Here is an 18,600-nt window from a genome sequence, read left to right as displayed (position 1 = left end):
GGGGGTGACATTACCAAAAAACAGCATCGGCTCTCGCTGCAGGGTGGGCCACCTCTAATACATTTTTGAAATGATCTTGTGGGCCAAATATAATTATATCGCAGGCCAAATTTGGCCCACGGGCCAGAGTTTGACATGTGTGCTGTAAGCGGTGCTTCAGGCAATTTCAGCTGATGGCGAATCTGTCTGTCTTACAGCGGACAAAAGGCAATTTCGTGTAATATGACACTTTTTATTACGTGACAATAAATTGAATCTTGGATCTTGAATCTTGATTGACGCACTTGGCATTTTTCAGCAAGGAATAAACAGGACGTTGGAGGCAATGACGAGAGGGTGATGACTTTGATCTCTGAAGCCTGTGGAATGAGTGGAAATGAGGTTAGAAACTCACCATGAAGGGTGCCATTGCATTGCTCTCCCGACTTAACTTCGTGCAACTGCTATTGATGGGTGAATCTGATAGTGCTGAGATTTCTCTATCCTTCCCCCCCACCCCCCAAACAATTGAGATAGAGTACTAGCACTTGAACCAGCCCTAAATGTGTGCAAAAATATATCCAGCAAAAACAGAAAAGGTTAATACAAGGATAAAACACTCCAGATATTGGAAATCTGAACGAAAAGCAGAAGGTGCAGGAAATCCTCAGAAGTTCAGGCACCATCTGTGGAAAGGGAAACAAAGTTAATGTGGGGAGACGAGAGCAGCAGATGCTTGAATCTGGAGCAAGAAACAAACTGAGTCAGTTGCCTTCTACTTTCTATGGATGCTACATAACCTGAAGAATTTCTCCAGCATTTCTGTGTATGCAGGCTGCTGGAGGAGCTCAGAGGGTCAAGCAGTAACTGTGGGGGGAGGGAATGTCTGTATTAGTCCAGCAGTTAGTTGCTTGCTGTGTCACTGACCTACCATTAGAACACAACTGCATGTAATTCTGATCATGACATCAGATTGATTGTTCTCAAGGGATGTCATTTCAGTTAATAAGACCATAAGACATAGGAGCAGAAATAATCTATTCAGCCCATCGAGTCTGCCCTACCATTTAATCAAGAGCTGATCCACTTTCCCACTCTGCCCCACTACCCGGCCTTCTCTCCATAGCCTTTGATGCCCTGGCTAATCAAGAACCTATCAATCTCTGCCTTGAATACACCCAATGACCTGGCCTCTACAACCACCTATGGCAACAAATTCCACAGATTTACCATCCCCTGACTGAAGAAATTCCTCCGCATCTCTGTTCCAATCGGACACCCTTTAATGAAGGCAAAATCTTCAGTTTTGCAGAGTCAACATCGATTGGGGGGAGGAGGTGGTGGAGAAACGATGTAAACTTCTTAGCCGCAGGATTATATGTCTTTTCTCTTCTCTGTGCACATTTGGGGTCTAATGAAAACTACTTGTGCATAAATCCAGGCATTACCATAATCCGCGCTATCAGAAGAGATGCCCAAGATTAAAGGCAATGATTTCAGTGATCAGAAAAATCCTTTTTTTTTAATCGTGTTTATTGCCAATTAATTTGCTGACAGAATCAGAATTTATGGTCATGAACATGTCGCAAAATTCGAATTTTGCGGAATCATTACGTTCAAATATTGCTATAAATGACATGATTAAAATAAATCAATAAAAAAATCAGTGCAAAAAGAAGAGAAAGTGAGGTAGTGTCTGTGGTTCATTGTTCATTCAGAAATCTGATGGTGGAGGGGAAGAAGCTGTTTTTGTGCCACTGGATGTTTGTCTTCAGTCTCCTGCACCTCCTTCCCAATGGTAGCAGTGGTCTGGGTGGTGGGGGGCCTTGATGATAGAGGTTGCTTTCTCAAGACGTCGCCTCTTGAAGATGTCCTCGATGGAGGGAAGACTGGTGCACATGATGGCACTGGCTGAGTTCACAATTCTCTGTAGTCTTTTTGTGTCCTGTTCATTGGCACCTCATTACCAGATGGTGATGCAACCAGTCAGAATGCTCTCTGCAGTGTATCTTTAGAAATTTGCAAGAGTCTTTGGTGACATACCAAATCTCTTAAAACTTCTCATGAAGTATAGCCGCTGGTGAGCCTTCCTCATCATTACATTGGCATGGAGGGTCCAGAAAGATCTTCAAAGATGTTGATACCCAGGAACTTGAAGTTGTTAACCCTTGTGCAATGCTACTCCCCCAGATGCTCCAGCTGCAGAACCAGGAGCAGCTGGATCACCTCTGGACGTGGAATGTCAGGACGTTAACAAGGATTATGTGCTTGTTACCTGGAAGCCTCCAAGTGCAGATGGAGGGAGCCCAGTGATTGGCTATCTCATCGACAGGTGGGTGGTGAGAATTGGTGTCCTGTCCATTTGTTCCCGGACAACGTGCTTCTTCTTGATCTTTGTCAAATTGTGTAAATTCTGGAGGGAGGCAAGTGTGTGAATGAGCTCCATGAATAACGCTGAGTTCTAGCCCTGTACTGCCCTTAACCATTCTCCTGGCCGAAGACAGAGGTAATGGTTGCTCAGAGTGCCAGTGCTTCGGGCTCCAGCAGTTAGATACCACCCTGACTGGAGACTGGCACTGACAGACACCCAGGTTCTGGAGGTGGACTTGCAGTTAGGACCACAAATTGGAGCGGCAGGGCTATTACTGCATTATACCGTGGGTTTGAATCTGCAACTGTCTGTACGGAGTTTCTATATTAGGGGCTCTGGTTTTCATCCTGTGTTCCAAAGATGCAATTCGTAACTATGTGGGAGAACAGAGGGATGCATAGATCTCTCGAGGTTGCTGTGCAGGTTGATAGGGTAATTAGGAAGGCTTATGGTGTAGTCGGGGGATTGAGTTCAAGAGCCGTGAGTTAATGTTGCAGCTCTATAAAACTCGGGTTAGACCACACTTGGAATATTGTGCTCTGTTCTGGTTGCCTAATTACAGGAAGGATGCGGAAGCTATGGAGAGGGTTCAGAGGAGATTTACCAGGATGTTGCCTAGATTTGAAAATATATGTCTAGTTTATCTAGGTTAGCAGAGCTAGGGCTTTTCTCTTTAGAGTGAAGAAGGACGAGAGGAGATTTAATAGAAGTCTACAAGATTATGAGAGGCCTAGATAAGGTGGACAACAAGCACCTTTTCCCCAAGGTGGGAGTGGCAAACACCAGAGGACATCTGAATAAGGTCAGGGTAGAGAGGTTTAGGGGTAAGTTTGTTACACAGAGAGTAGTGGGTTGCTGGAATGCATTGCTGGGGGTAGAGTTGGATGTTGGTACAATAGGACATTTAAAAAACTCAGCCAGCACATGGATGCAGGAAAAATAGAGGGTTATGGATGTGAGGTAGGGAAGGTTTAGATTTGTTAAATAGGTTTGTATAGGTCATCAAAACATTGTGGGCTGAAGAGCCTGCACTGTGCTGTTCTATGTACAGGGGGAACACACAGTGGGGACACGCAGAGGAAATACAGGTGGAGGACACACAGAGGGGATATAGATAGGGGTGCACAGTGGGACATGCAGAGGGGATACAGGTGGGGACACACGTGCTCACCACTTTGATCTGTTGAATACTTTTTGCAGTATCTGAAGCCAGGGTACTGGCTCTAAAGAGAAAAGCCCTAGCTCTGCTAACCTAGATATACAAGACATATTTTCAAATCTAGGCAACATCCTGGTAAATCTCCTCTGAACCCTCTCCATAGCTTCCGCATCCTTCCTGTAATTAGGCAACCAGAACAGAGCACAATATTCCAAGTGTGGTCTAACCAGAGTTTTATAGAGCTGCAACATTAACTCACGGCTCTTGAACTCAATCCCCCGACTACACCATAAGCCTTCCTAACTACCCTATCAACCTGCACAGCAACCTCGAGAGATCTATGCATCCCTCTGTTCTCCCACATAGTTACGAATTGCATCTTTGGAGCACAGGATGAAAACCAGAGTCCCTAATATAGAAACTCCTTACAGACAGTTGCAGATTCAAACCCACGGTATAATGCAGTAATAGCCCTGCTGCTCCAATTTGTGGTCCTAACTGCAAATCCATCTGGTATGGGTCAGATGACATGTGGCTGCAGGCACTATAAATAGCACTCAGGTTGCCCCTTCATTGTTATTAGAAACAGTTCTCATGTGGTAGATAAGTATCAGTCATGAATGAGACTAATTTAGTTAAAAAATATCCAAAATCAGCTTTGGGTTTTCCATCACCATTGGGGGTGATCTGGGTGAACTGAACATTTGGAAAATAAACCCAGGGCTTCACTGATATTTGACATCATGCTCCATGCTGATTAATGGCTGGCATTAACCAGTGCAGCTCAACCCCAACACACACCACCCCCCCCCCCACCCCACCACTGGCCATGTCAATGTGAGTTTCATTTGTGCAAAACCTTATTTTTGGGAGTCATGCAAATGAATGTCTCGGTCCTGGAGATTAACCTGTGGCTTGTTTTAACGGTTATTTTTCCATGAATTTAGGAAGGAGGTTGGGAGTGAAGAATGGTGTCCGTGTAATCACATCCCCGAGAAAAGGTGCAAATTTCCAGCTGTGGGTCTCTCTGAAAACAGAACGTATCAGTTCCGTGTCCAGGCTGTCAACAGTGCGGGGATCAGCAGGCCTTCACGTGTGTCTGATCCAGTGACCACAGTCGATGCCTCAGCTGCAAACAGGATCATGCGTATGTACCTTCCATGGAGGAAGCTGTTTGATTTCATCAGCCTTACTTTGTGAGTTGAGCGATTCTTCATGGGCAAATATGAACATCCTTTGGATATTTAGTGGGATGTGGATGATGTTGTCAAGACCAGCCTATACTGGTCTATACTTGGGGCAGGCCACCTCCTGGATCGCTGCAGTGTCTGTGACAGAGCTGTTGGGGCAAAAGCTCTGTGGTTTAGGGCCAGTGGGAGTAAATGAGATAAGAATGATGTGTGACTTGGTGGGGTGATTCCATTCACCTTGTCCTTGCTGGAAGTGTGATGGGGAACATTTGACATGGCTGACATTGGTGGAGAATTGGGTGCAGAACATAAATGCTGTACCTGATGGTGGAATATCCCTATACTACCAGGGCTGTTGAGACTGACACTTGGGTAACTACAGTCCTTCTATTTACTGCAGTCACATAATGAGGAATTCTTGTTTTTTTTTGTTTTGAATCGTTTCCCATTTCATACCGCAGGTATTCCGACCAACAGAGGTGAGATAGTGATCACAAAGGATGAGCTCGAAGGTAAAAATGAAGGAGTGGCTGGAGTGAATGCTGCTAAGATCTGTCCTAACCTGCACTGTCTGGTCCGTCCACCTGAACTCCGACAGTGACCTTTCTCATTCCATTCTTCACTCTTTGCCCACAGTCCTGAGAAGTCTTCCCTCCAGATATTTATCACTATTACAGGATGATTTAGTACTTACTTTAGAGAAAGGTAGCATTCCTGCAATACATCACTGAGCTAAACAAGATCTGAGAGTCACAGAGGTACACAGACTTTTCCAGTTTCCATTAAACCCCTCTCTCAAGTCTCTCTTTTTCCCTAATCCTCTGTTTCCTTTCTTCCCCCGAGACATCCCCTTCCCTCTCCTCTTCATTCAGAAAGCTATCCTTTCCCCAATCACCTCAGCTTTTTTCTCCTAACCTCCCTGTATCTACCTATGACCTCTTAGCCTGTGCTCCTCTGCTGCCCCTTCCTCCCTCCTCTCCTCTTCTCCCCCAACCTTTTTATTCAGGTACCTACCTGTTTATTGCTCACACCTTGACAAAGGGCTCATGCCTGAAACGTTGGTTACACTTTATTTCCTGTAGATGCTGCGTGACCTGCTGGGTCCTCGATCTTGGCTGTCTTCATGAGGCATCATCCTTTCTTACATTCCTCATTGGTTGTAGGTAGGAAGAACGAGGTGGTTGATATGTATCAGTGTCCCAGAACTGACCCCCCCCCCCCCCACAGTAAACTGCAACCTTCTGCAATCACTCTGCCTCCTCCCAGCAAGCCAACAATGGATCTAATTCACCGGCTTCCCTTGTGCGTTAACATTTTGGATCAGCCAGTCCTTCAGGGCCTTGCCAAGTGCTACAACATCTGCCATGTTCTCTTCAGCACCCACTTTAGTCACCTCCTTAAAATGCTTGTCAAATCATTGAGACAGAATTTCCTCACACCAAGCCTTGCTGACTCTTTCTGATCTACCTCTGCTTTCCCAATTTACATAAATCCGATTGCTTTGAATTTTCTCCAACAGCTTCCCTTCCTCAATTAAAGGGACAACGTTAATCATTGCCTGGCACAGTCCACTGAGGGAGATACAAAAACATCTGTCATTGACTCCCCCAACCAGCAATGTCTGAATTCTGAGACTTTCTGAGATTTCCTGCTTCTGGCTCATTCTGCTTATTCCTTGAAGAAGGGCCCAGGCCCGAAACATCAGCGATGTTTCTTTGTCTCTTATGCGAGACTGGCTGAGTTCCTTCAGCATTTTTGAGTGTTTTTACTACAATCACAGTAGCTGCAGACTTTTGTGTTTCACTCCTCAGCAACCTCCTCCCTTTCTTCCCATCTCCCAGGAGAGATCTCGTCCACTAGTGATTTACCCACTATAACGTGTTTAAAGACATCAAACACCTCCATATTCTGAACACTGATGAGATCCAGAGTATGATATAACTTTCCCTGAACTTGATCCTCAGGGACTCTGTTAATTATCCACAGCAACTGTTTTTTTTACGTAAAGAATTCCATAGATTTGTCACTCTCCACCTGATGAAGTTCCTGAATAGCAGACTATTCATTTTGATGTAGTGACCCTGGCTCCAAACTCCTCATCCTTTCATTCCCCGTGTCAACCCTGGAAGAGTGTAGTTTATTTCACTAAGCAATGATCCCTTGTGTTTTTTAAGGAGATGTCCACATCCCACTGCCTCCAACTAACCTCAGAGTGTCTGAAATCGGACAAACCTATGCAGTCCTTCAATGGAATGAACCGGTCCCTCGAGGCAGAGAACCTCTGATCTACTATGTGGAAAAGGTAACGATAAAAGCTCAGGGAAAAAGTGCCTCTCTGACCTGAATTATGCTATCTTTATCACAGCATACACAGTGACCAATAAACATTCATCATTATATTCTCCACTGTTTGGGCAGAAGAGAGAGTGCTCAGACTGACCTAAAAAGACATAGTTACTGACTTTCTGTACAATTTAAAACATTGAGCTCATCTGATCGAATAGAATCTGCCTTGAAAAATATTCTTAAAGCAAATCAAAATGAGGTTTTCAGGACAATTTCAAACAGAAGTTCTATTTACTTCCAATGTACTCCATTGAAATGCATAATATTGAAAGTTTCATCCCTCTCCCTCTTTCTCTCTCACTCTCTCTCTTTATTCCTGACTTGCCTGGGCACCATGCAGAACAAAGCTTTTCACTGCATCTCAGTACATGTGACAATAAATAATTCCAATTTCTTTACAATTCCAACTGAATGAATTTGATGTGTACAAGTACATTTGTCTGTGGATAAGTGACTACAAATCAGGCTTAGCATTTCCATTCCCTTCCCCATTAGAGTGTGGTTGGAAGTGACATTTGGCAACGGGAAAACCTAGACATTCCTGTCAACTGTCCGAGATTTGCTGCCCTTGACTTGGATAGAAGGAAGATGTACTGCTTCAGAGTTTGTGCTGTCAATAAGTATGGGATCAGTGAGCCATCCCAACCATCTGAAGCCCTGTCATTTGGACAGACACCAGGTAAGATCTGAGACCCCCGATTGTTCAGTCAAGAATTGGCTTTCGGCCCTGAACCTGCTGGAGGGAGCGGTGTAGAGAAACGCCTGATGGACTAAGTTCAGGTTTAGTGCTGGACATTGAGGATCTCATCGTTGATCATATCCAGAGACCCAGCACGCGAAGAGGCCCTCCGACCCCAAGCCTGCCCCTCCCAAAGGGTGGGATGAAACTGGAGTCCCTGGGAAAAACACATGCAGACACCAGGAGACCATACAGACACAGTGCCAGATTCGAACATGGGATGCTGGCACTGAGATAGTTGTACTAACCGCTACGCTAACCGTGCCACCTTTCTGATGAATAAATTCTACATGAAGGAAGTATTGTTATTGCCCCACCACCTTAACCTTCCCTTGAGCTATTTATGCAGAGCCTCAATATTGCAGTGAATTTAAGTTAAACTCAACACAAGTTGCCAGTCATTGAGGACAGAATCACACAGTGTATTTAATTAAAAAAAATTTTTAGACATACAGCATGGTAACAGGTCCTTCTGGCCCACAAGCCCAAGCTGCTGAAGTGCCTCAATTAATGTACAAATGGCATATGTTTTGAGTGGTGGAAGGAAACTGGAGCTCCTGGAGGAAACCCATGCAGACATGGGGAGAATGTACAAACCCCTTACAGACAGTGCGTGATTCAAATAAGGGTCGCTTGCACTGTAACAGCCTTGCGCTAACCATGCTGCCCCCTTATTACTTTCAATGGTGATATGCAGAGAGCTGAAGGAAGCTGGTCATGGGGATACACAGCCATGGAGATGGTCACCCCTAGCAACCAGCTTGCCATTTCTGCTCATCACCTTGAAGTCATCCTTCATTGAGACTAACTTTGTGGACCTAATTGGAATGAATGATTGGATTGTTTTGTCAAAGTTGTCCATTTACCTCTTGCCTGTGGCGGCTTGCACCCTCTCCCTTCTTGACATTTGGATTGTGACCATTCCCGAGCTGGGAGCGTCTGCATCCTAAATAACAATTGAGTCTGAAAGAGTGCTGGGATCTTGCTCTGTATGGCTATAAATCCTGTAAAGTCACATGAGGCAGCCTAAGTCTCCTTAAAACCCTCTGTCCCATTCCTGTCTTGTAGGACGTTGGCCTCTGCATTACAGTAATGGGTCTCGAGCCAAACAGTCATGAACCTACTGAGACCCCCATATTGGCAGGAAGGTGACCAGAATCCCTTTCCCCGCATCACCAGTGGGCAACCTCTGGGACCCCTTCTCTAGGCATTTATTGACCTTCTTTGTTTTGCCATTCAGCTCCTCTGGCTCCACCGCACGACATTGTACCTGTCCGAGACACAAAGACGTCTGTCACCGTCCTCTGGAAAGGACCCGAAGATCAAAATGAACTCATCGGTTTCTATGTTTATGTTTGTCAAGTTGGCACAAACAACTGGGAAATCTGTAATAATAAACCTGTGAATTCGAAGAGGTTAGGAGAGTTTTATTACAGCTAGACTAATGTATTCTATGAAAGTGTAGGAGTGGATGGGTGAGGGGGAGTATCCTATCACGAATAGCTAAAAATGGTTAGAACTGTACTTCTCTGAGCCTAGAATCTTGAGAGATGATCCAAAGGAGACCTGCAAAGTCTTAAGGATACAGGGTTGATGTTGAGATGTTTCCATAGGTGGGAGAGACAAAGGAACGAGATTAGGGGGCAGTCCTTTAAAACTCCAGTGTGTGGGAATTTCATCTTGGTGAACTCGAGCCCATAGCCAGCGAAGGCCAGAATGTTACAAGTGATTATGATGAGGTCATTACATTGCACCTTGAAGTGGTCAGAGAGGATGTGGATCCATTTAAGTTTGGGGAACTGGGACTGTGTTCTGGTGCAGAAGAGGAGTTGGGGTTTGGGGCATGACCTGTTGAATGGTGGGGATAGGCTTGGGGCCGAATGGCCTCATCCTGCTCTGATTTTCTTGAGTTTTTAGCTGAAAATTGTACAATTTACATCTGATATTTTTTTTGGAACATACAACAGTTGAGCACAGAAAGAGGCCCTTTGGCCCAACGATGTCTGCGCTGAATGTGATCTCAGGATCAGAATCAGGTTTATTGTCAGGAACATGACACAAAATCTGTTGTTTTGCAGGAGCAGGATTTTGCATTACAGGTGCCAAAATTGCTAAAAATTATATTTCTGTAAATACGCTATTCAAAAAATAAATAACTGAGCAAAAAAAGAGTAAAAGTCCAATCAAGCTAAACCTCTGCTACTTTCACATGATCGATACCCCTCCATTCCTTGCATATCTTTGTGTCTGTCTAGAAGCCTCTTAAATGCTACTATTATATCTGCGTCGCACTGTTGTCCTGGCAGCCTACTCCAGGCACCCACATTTCTGCACCGATTGTTGCCTTATTCTCCTTAACTGAAGAGTAGAGAAAAATCATGACTGTCGCATCAAGTGGTGACAGCGCAACCATTGTTCACCAAAATACTTAGGGTTTGATCTCTTTCAAGTGGCTTGTGTGTTGTGATCCAACCATGTTGCCCCTGGTCTAACTTGAGCATAGTGTGAGAGCATAGTGTGAAGGTGTAGCTCCATGAGATCATCAAAATGCCCACCTATCCCAAAATACTTCACACTGTTCATTCAAGCAAAGCATTGAGCAAAAATTTGGTAGGAAGATTCAGGTTCAGATTTTTTGGATTTATTGTCAGAGTACGAACATGACATTACATTCAACCCTGAGATTCTTCTTCCTGCAGGCGAGACAAAATTACCACTAATTGGTAATGTGAAATTACTGTACATAATGTACACAAGTAAACAAATAAACAAACTGTCTGTGCAATACGGAGAGAAAAAAAAAGTGCAAACATAAGAATCCTTCAATGAGTCCCTGATTGAGTTTGTTCTTGAGCAGTCTGATGGTGGAGGAGGAGCAGCTGTTCCTGAACCTGGCAGTGTGAGTCTTGTGGCACCTAGACCTCTTTCCTGATGGTAGCAGTGAGAACAGAGTGTGTGCTAGGAGGTGTGGATCTTTGATGTTTGCTGCTGCTCTCCAACGGCAGTGTTCCCTGTAGTAGGGAGGGTTTTGCTTGTGATGACCTGGGCTGCATCCACTACTTTTTGCAGGGCTTTACATTCTGGGGATATTGTTGTCCCCATGCCAGAAGAGAAGCTGGAGAAACTCAGCAGGCCAGGCAGCATCCATAGAGAGAAGTGGACAGTCTAATTTCAGTTCGGGACCCTTAGTGAGGTTTTGTGGAGAGTTGAGAAGGTGGAGATCAGGAGTGAATTCTGACCTTGGGGGGTGGGGGCTCCAATGAAATCAGGGTTGAACAAGAGACTGGAATTGGAAATGAGGGATTTGGGGCTGGTGGGATCCTTTTGAGAATAATAGGAAGAACTTGCAGAGATTTGAAATTAATGGCATGAACTTTAAAAGGTAAATATTGTTCTATTTGGGATGGTCCTGTCTGTCTGAAACCACGTGAAATGAGGAAGAATTATCATAAATGTGTCTGTTTCCATTTGCTAGCTTCACAGCTCATGGTCTCACCCCTGGGAAAGAATACGTATTCCGTGTGAAAGCTGTTAGTCCAGCAGGACTCAGTGACTATTCTGCTGAGTCAACACCAATCATCGTCAACAGTTCCATCTGTGAGTATACAGTAAAATCTTTTGCTCAGTATTGATTACCAATGTTGAAAAATGATTACAAACAGGAAAAACCGAGATTCTTTGAATTATCACTGGAATTCTACCCATAACTTTTATTGTACTTAGATACATTGTTTCAGAAAAATACACTAAAGGGCATCTGTTCTGAAGAAGCCTTGGAATTTTGTTAGCAAGTCATCAGTTCATTCACAAACATAAACAGCATGCTACATGTTCCACGTTACGGAGAGAAAATGGAGGATAATGATTCCTCCAAAAGGAATGTATCACAGGTAGAACGACAAATCAGAAACCATCTACTGGTTTAAAAATTTGTGATTTCAAACACAGAAAGTTTTAGATCAACGAACAATCTGCTGGAGGAAATCAGCAGGTTGAGTAGCATCAAGGGAAAAAAAAGAACAGTTGACATTTCAGGCTGTAACCCTGCATCACGTCACCCATGTGTATTCAGAAAGCTCCGGTCTCTTTAAATGGGATTTATCCAGTTAACCACTTAACATCCCTCCTTTCCTGAATCAATGATGTTTGTCCTTTGGACCTTTCCATTACCTCTAAGAATGACATTCTGTCTTAGTGTAGATTCACGTGTCAAATGTTAGGGCACTGAGGAGTGTGGTAGGACAGAGGGAAAGTAGAGTCACAGGTGGATAGGGTTGTAAAGCGAACTTTTGGCATTTTGGCATCCATAAATCAAAGTATTGAGAATAGGAGTTGGGATTTTATGATAAATATATATGCCATTGGTGAGGCCAAATTTGGAGTATTGTGTGCAATTTTGGTCACTTAACTACAGGAAAGATACCAATAAGAATGAAATAGTGCAGAGAAGATTTGCTAGGATGTTGCCCTGGCTTTAGGAACAGGGAAAGTTTAAACGGGTTAGGACTTTTTTCCCTGGAGTGTAGAAGAATGTGGGGAGATTTGATAGAGCTATTTAAAATTATGAGGCGAGGTACTGACAGAGTAAATTAAAAATGGGCTTTTACCCCTAAGAGTAAGTGAGATACAAACCAGAGGGCATAGATTAAGAGTGAAAGGGGAAATGTTTAGGGGGAACTTCTTCACACAGAGTGGTGGGAGTGTGGATCGAGCTGCCAGCTGAAGTGGTGAATGAGACTCAATTTTAAAATTTAAGAAGAATTTTGACAGGTACATGGATGGGAGAGGTATGCCGGGCTGTGTGCTGGGTGCAGGTAGGTAGGACTAGGCAGAAAAATAGTTCAGCACAGACTAGAAGAGTCAAAGGGCCTGCTTCTGTGCTGTAATACTTTTATGGTTCTGTGGTTCTACGTCACTGGAGAAGTGTTGACATTGTCAAGACTGGCAGAATCAGAATCAGAATTTATTGGCATGAAATATGTTGTTTTGCAGCAGTATCACCGTGGCAAATATTGCTAAAAAAATAAATTAGTGCAAAAGAAGAGAAAATGAAGCAGTGCCTGAGGTTCATTGTCTATTCAGAATTCTGATGGCAAAGAAGAAGAAGGTGTTTTTGTGCCGCTGGGTGTTCGTCTTCAGGCTCCTGTACCTCCTTCCAGTGTGAAGAGGGCATGGCCTGGGTGGTGAGGGTCCTTGAAGATAAAGGCTGCCTTCTTGAGACTCTGACTCTTGTCGATGTCCTCGATGGAGTGAAGACTGATATCCAACTCTCTCTAGTTTTTTCATGTCCTGTGCATTGGCACCTCCATACCCAGACAGTGATGCAACCAGTCAGAATCCTCTCCACAGTACACCTGTAGAAGTTTCCAAGAATCTTGTGACATACCGAATCTCATCAAACTCCTCATGAAGTGTAGCTGCTGGTGAGCCTTGGCGTGGACCAACATCACTGAGTTGATCAGCAGGAGAAACTAGTGGATACTAGAATTAATGACAGAATCTCTAGACTGGAGATGCTGGAATCTGGAGAAATAAACAAGTTGCTGGAAGCAATTGGCAGGTCAGGCAGCATCTGTGGGGCAAAGGGATTGGCAGTTTTTCCAGTCTAGCCCCTGCATCAGGACTGAGAATGTAGAAGGGATATAGACAACATGAGGAGGTTAGGGGGAGGAGTGGGCTGAGAGTTGGCCAAATGGCATCCAAGAGAGGGGGTGTGAGGGAGGGGGGTGGTCATGGTCACATGGGGCCAAGGCTTGTGAAGGAAGGGTGGGGATAGTGACTGAGGCTGGGAGGTGAGGAGTGGTGACAACACAAGATGCAGATGATGGAACCTGATGAGGCTGGAAGGTAATGAGTGGATCTTGATAATGGAGGGATGGTGGGGGGAGCAGAATGGGAAACTCAGAATGAGAGAGGAGGGTGTGAGGACTGGCAGGTGAAGTAGTTTGGGGTGGAATTGGAACTAAGAGGTATGTGAGTGGATCAGAGCTGGGGGTAGCTGAAGTTGGAGAATTCAATGTCCATGCCATTGGGCTGCAGCCTTCCACATTTCAGATTTCAGATTTATTTCCAGAGTACATACATGACATCACATACAACCCTGAGATTCTTTTTCCTTTGGTCATAGCAGAATTACCACTTACTGGTAGTGCAAAAAACTGTACACATCGTACACATGTAAACAAATAAAGAAATACAAACAACTGACTGTGAGATACAGAGAAAAAAAAACAATAAAGTTCAAAAGTAGATGTCCTTAAATGAGTCTCTGATTGAGTTTGTTGTTGAGGAGTCTGAAGGTAGAGGGGTAGCAGCTGTTCCTTAACCTGGTGCTCCGAGTCACGTGGCAACTATACCTCTTTCTTGATGGTAGCAGTGAGTACAGAGCATGTGCTGGATGGTGTGGATCCTTGATGTTTGGTGGTGCTCTCCAACAGCCTTGTCACTGGGGATGGACTGAATGATGCCCCTCTGATTCCTTCTCCTCCACAGGCACAATACCTCCTCTCTCTTTCTCTCTACCTCTTCTTTGGTGAGTATCAGGGAAACGGAGTTAATCTCGGAAGGATTGGTAAATTTAATTTTCCAAAACGATAGAGGGAATTTGGCCATGCAGGGAGGCTTATCGTTATAATTGCTGGATGGATTTTGACTTTTAAAATATTTTAATCTGATGCATTTTCCTTTCCAGATCGTCCGTCCGCTCCTTATGGCCTGACACAGCTGAGCTGTGGAAGGAATGAAATGGTCATTGCTTGGAAGGAACCCAAATTCCCTATTGAAGCTGATGTTCTGGGCTATTTCCTGGACTGGTGTAATGCAGCCGTTGCTGAATGGCATGAAGTGAACATTAAGCCCATAAAGACGAGGGTGTACAAGGTAGGACTAAGGGTTTAACTTCATTTCCTGTCACTGAGAACCCCATGCATTCTGGTAATGTGATTAACAGGCCAACTTTGTATTTCTGGAGGCTGTTATCAGATGGAAACTTGAGTAAAAACAGGTAAATATAATGAAGACAAGTGAGATAGTCCTCAACGTTAGTCACTCATTGACATAAAAGTACCTGTAAAGACCCACAGGGCTGAACAGGGAGTCTGGAGAGACGGGGAAACAGGGACAGGAGGAATGCAGCAGGTCAGGAGCATGGAAAGCAATAAATATTCGGATGAAACCTCGACTGTCTGTTTCTCTCTCATTGGCGCTGCCCGACCATCTGAGTTCCTCCAGCACTTTTGTGTGCTGTTCCTGTAAAGAATCCACTTCCAGTTTCCAATTCAATGGGAAGGAAAATCCTTTCTCAGGCTCTATTGCTCCCTCCTGTGGGATGTGTTGCAATATGCCAAAAGGACTTTCCACGGTAGTTATGTCATCAGAAGCTGCCTCATTAGGGTCTGCTTGCTATTCCAGACCTGGGCATAGGAGGGGAACTGGGTGAATCATTTGATCTCTATAAAAGGGTCATGAAAAATATTTGGATGAAGCAAAGAAAAAACACTCAAGAATTAATTCAGGACGTGGGATTTCCACACTCTACAGAGGAGTTCAGAGCAGGAATACGCCAGCTGACTCACGGAGGCTCCTCCACCACATCTCGTTCATCTCTATCACAGGCTCATTTCCAGAACTATCCTCATGCCTCTCGATTCCCTTGATATCTGGACATTTATCTCTGTTTAGAATGAATTCGGTGACTGAGCCTCGACCTCCATTAGGGTCACGGAATGAAGCAGCACAGAAACAGGTCCTTCAGCCAAATCAGCAATCCAGTTAATCCCCTTTCCTCTTCTCCGCACCATCTTATGATCTCCTCCCAAATTCTACCACAGATTACAGCAACCATTCATCACAATGGCCCAGGGATTGTGGAACGGGAGAGGAAACTTGAGTACTTGGGGGAAACCCACAGTCACAGAGAGAATGGGCGGACTCCACACAGGCAGCACCTGTAGTTGAACCTAGATCCCTGGCATTGTCAGACAAGCACCCTACCTTTTGTATCACTTTTCATCTGGGGTAGAGAATTCCCAAATTCTGACTGAAGAAATTTCTCCTCACCTCAGTCCTCAATAACCTTCCCCTAACTTTGAGACTGTATCCCCTAATTTTGATTCCTGGACTCACTAAACATCCCCCCTTCCTCCAACCTATCAAGTCTATCAGAATTTTGTAAGTTTTGATGAAATCTCTTCCCATTTGAATAAACTCTGGAATCTTTGTCTACTCAGATGGATAGATTCCCGGAGACCAGTCTGGTGAATCATTTGCTGCATTTCATTTGTGACAAGTATATCCCTTCAGAGATAGGGAGACCAAAACCATCCACATACTCCAGGTACAGACTTGTCAATGCCCTAAATAATTACAGTCGAACAATTTCTCTCCTGTATTCAAATTCTCCTCCTGGTTGCTGTTTGACCGTTAGCTTCCAGTGATGTGTGTGTAAGAATATCCAGGTCCCTGAACATCACCATCTCCCAAATAACAATCTAGTGGCTTTGAGGTCATATTGGTTCCTGTTTTTTTTTTTGATTAATAGAATTTAAATTTCACAGAATTGTTGGGACTTAGCTCAGCCTCAGGATTTTTAATCCAGGCAACTGATTCAATTATCGCATCATTGCATTGCCATGGTGCAATATTTTGGTTATTTTCTGTCCACATTCCAAAGGATTTTGGGTCATGCGCATGTCAGCATCAGAATGGTGGGAAAATCTCACATTAGACGTTTTATTTGTCTGCAGATGGAAAACCTAACTGAGGGGTGTTTCTATGAGTTCCGTGCCTTTGCAATGAATTGGGCTGGTGTTGGACCATCATCAATGGTCAGTGATCAGCTTAAATGTGAGCAGTGGACCATGCCACAGCCTGGTGAGTTTCCTGGCCCTCTTTGGTAGACTCAACCTCATTGGCTTGGATTACCCTTTCCCCTTGTGATAGTACAGATCTATCACCAATGTATATAGTGTATATGGTTACAGTGTCTAGACTGTGCTTACAGCGATTGGCTGAGAGCCAAGCCACGCCTACTGTCTGGGCCTTAAAGGGTTGTGTCTCTAGCCAGGTCGGATCATTCTGGTCTGGTCGGCCACCTGTGAAGAGCTCCTGTCTTTTGCTAATAAAAGCCTTGGTTTGGATCAACAAGTCTTTGGTTCTTTCTCAACAGGTCATGGGTGTTCCAGCTAATCAGGTTTTTAATTGCCAAATCCTTGCAGTATTTTACCCACTTTGTTGAAAGAAGTTTGTGCAGGTTCAAAAAGGAAAAGAAACTTGTTCTATTTGTGATCGTGTTTGTACTCTCAAGTTTTTTCTTTCTCACTCTGATCTACTTTGACTGCTCTGCTGTTTATGACACGATTATCGATCTCATCTCAGAGGAACCAAATAAGCAGTGGTGCTTGTTCTTGAGTTGTGACAGGTAACTGTGCTTATTCTGGACTCTTGCTCATCCCCAAGTTGAATCAGTGCAGCCATGCCTTTGGAGACCAAACACCAAGATCTGAAAGTTACTCCTTAAGTCTCTCTTCCTCTCAATTACTCCCTCTTAATTTAAGACATTACTTAAATTCTTTGGGGCTTTGCTGTTGATAGTATTCATTAACATCTTTGTGAAGTGGCTCAGGATGCTTGGCATGTTAATACTGCTGTAGCTTTGGAACTGGTGACAAATTGGAGACAAAGCAGGAATTAGGTTGGTTGACATGAACATGTGTCACAAATTTTGCTGTTTTGCGGCAGCAGTATTGTGTGTTACAGGTGTGAAATTGCTTTAAATTACGATTCCATAAATACAATATTTAAAAATCAATAATAAGTGAAAAAGGCGAGGTAGTGTCCAGAGGTTGATTGTCCATTCAGGAATCTGATGGGGAAGAAGCTGTCCTTGTGCCACTGAGTGCTCATCTCAGGCTCCTGTACCTCCTTCCCAATGGTAGTAGAATGAAGAGGTGGTGGGGGACCTTGAGGATAGAGGCTGCTTTCTTGCGACACCACCTCTTGTAGATGTCCTTGAGGGAGTGAACATGATGTCGAGTGGACTGGCCGAATTCACAACCCTTGTAGCCTTTTCCTGGTGCATTAGTATTTCCATACCAGACAGTGATGCAACCAGTCAAAATGCTCTCCACTGTACACCAGTAGAAATTTGGTGACATGCCAAATCTCCTCAAACTCATAATGATATATAACTGCTGGCAAGCAGCGTATTCTGATTCTGATTGCATTGATATGACTCTAATGGGATTCTCTTTTGCTTCTCTTTCTCTAATACTGTAAGGGGTGCTGGACAATACTAATGGTGACATCTTTTCCTCCTTATGGCAGGTAGAAGTTAAAGTATATCATGTATGTTACATTTTTATTGTATTATTATGTGATTTAAACAAAATAACTTTGAACCTTGAGTAAGTGGGCCTTCTGATGGCATACATTGTAACTGGTCCATTCCTTTCCTGCTGTCTTGCTTCAGATGTGACTGAGCTCGCAAGGTTGACCGTAATTCTCTGTTACATCTGGCAGGTCCACCATTCGATGTGATGGCCACTGAAGTTCGCACCTCCTCTCTGCTACTTCACTGGCAGGCTCCACTCTACATGGGGAAGGATTGTGTTACAGGCTACCTCCTCGAGATGTGTGAAGCAGAGGGAGGAGAGTGGGCAGTCCTTGATGAAAAGCCAACACTCAGCACACATATGAGGGTTTGTAAATATGCTTCAAGTTCAGTCATCAAGCAATGAAATCTGAGCCAAGCGTGAAGCAGTTGATGATTTTGTGATTCTCTAGTTTAGTTCATTGAATTATTAGGGTGCAGGTTCAC

The 18,600-nt window shown here is 44.1% G+C and overlaps 1 protein-coding gene across 4 annotated transcripts in view; it reads left to right on the top strand.

Annotated features, from left to right (window-relative positions):
• Positions 1-18,600, top strand: part of myom3 (myomesin 3) — a 72,103-nt gene that overhangs the window by 20,687 nt on the left and 32,816 nt on the right. For 3 of the 4 annotated variants that reach the window (XM_069895088.1, XM_069895090.1, XM_069895087.1), the window contains exons 10-19: positions 2,170-2,311; positions 4,457-4,656; positions 5,161-5,211; positions 6,874-7,001; positions 7,541-7,724; positions 9,025-9,199; positions 11,260-11,381; positions 14,476-14,663; positions 16,529-16,655; positions 18,303-18,481. In XM_069895088.1, coding sequence (XP_069751189.1) covers positions 2,170-2,311; positions 4,457-4,656; positions 5,161-5,211; positions 6,874-7,001; positions 7,541-7,724; positions 9,025-9,199; positions 11,260-11,381; positions 14,476-14,663; positions 16,529-16,655; positions 18,303-18,481 — 1,496 coding nt within the window. The remainder of the gene's footprint in view (positions 1-2,169; positions 2,312-4,456; positions 4,657-5,160; positions 5,212-6,873; positions 7,002-7,540; positions 7,725-9,024; positions 9,200-11,259; positions 11,382-14,475; positions 14,664-16,528; positions 16,656-18,302; positions 18,482-18,600) is intronic. The other variant, XM_069895089.1, reaches the window with a different exon arrangement.

Source organism: Narcine bancroftii, chromosome 8 (genome assembly GCF_036971445.1).
Source record: "Narcine bancroftii isolate sNarBan1 chromosome 8, sNarBan1.hap1, whole genome shotgun sequence".
NCBI lineage: Eukaryota > Metazoa > Chordata > Chondrichthyes > Torpediniformes > Narcinidae > Narcine > Narcine bancroftii.
The sequence above is the reverse complement of the archived record's forward strand: the minus strand, read 5'-3'. Positions and strand labels throughout refer to the sequence as shown.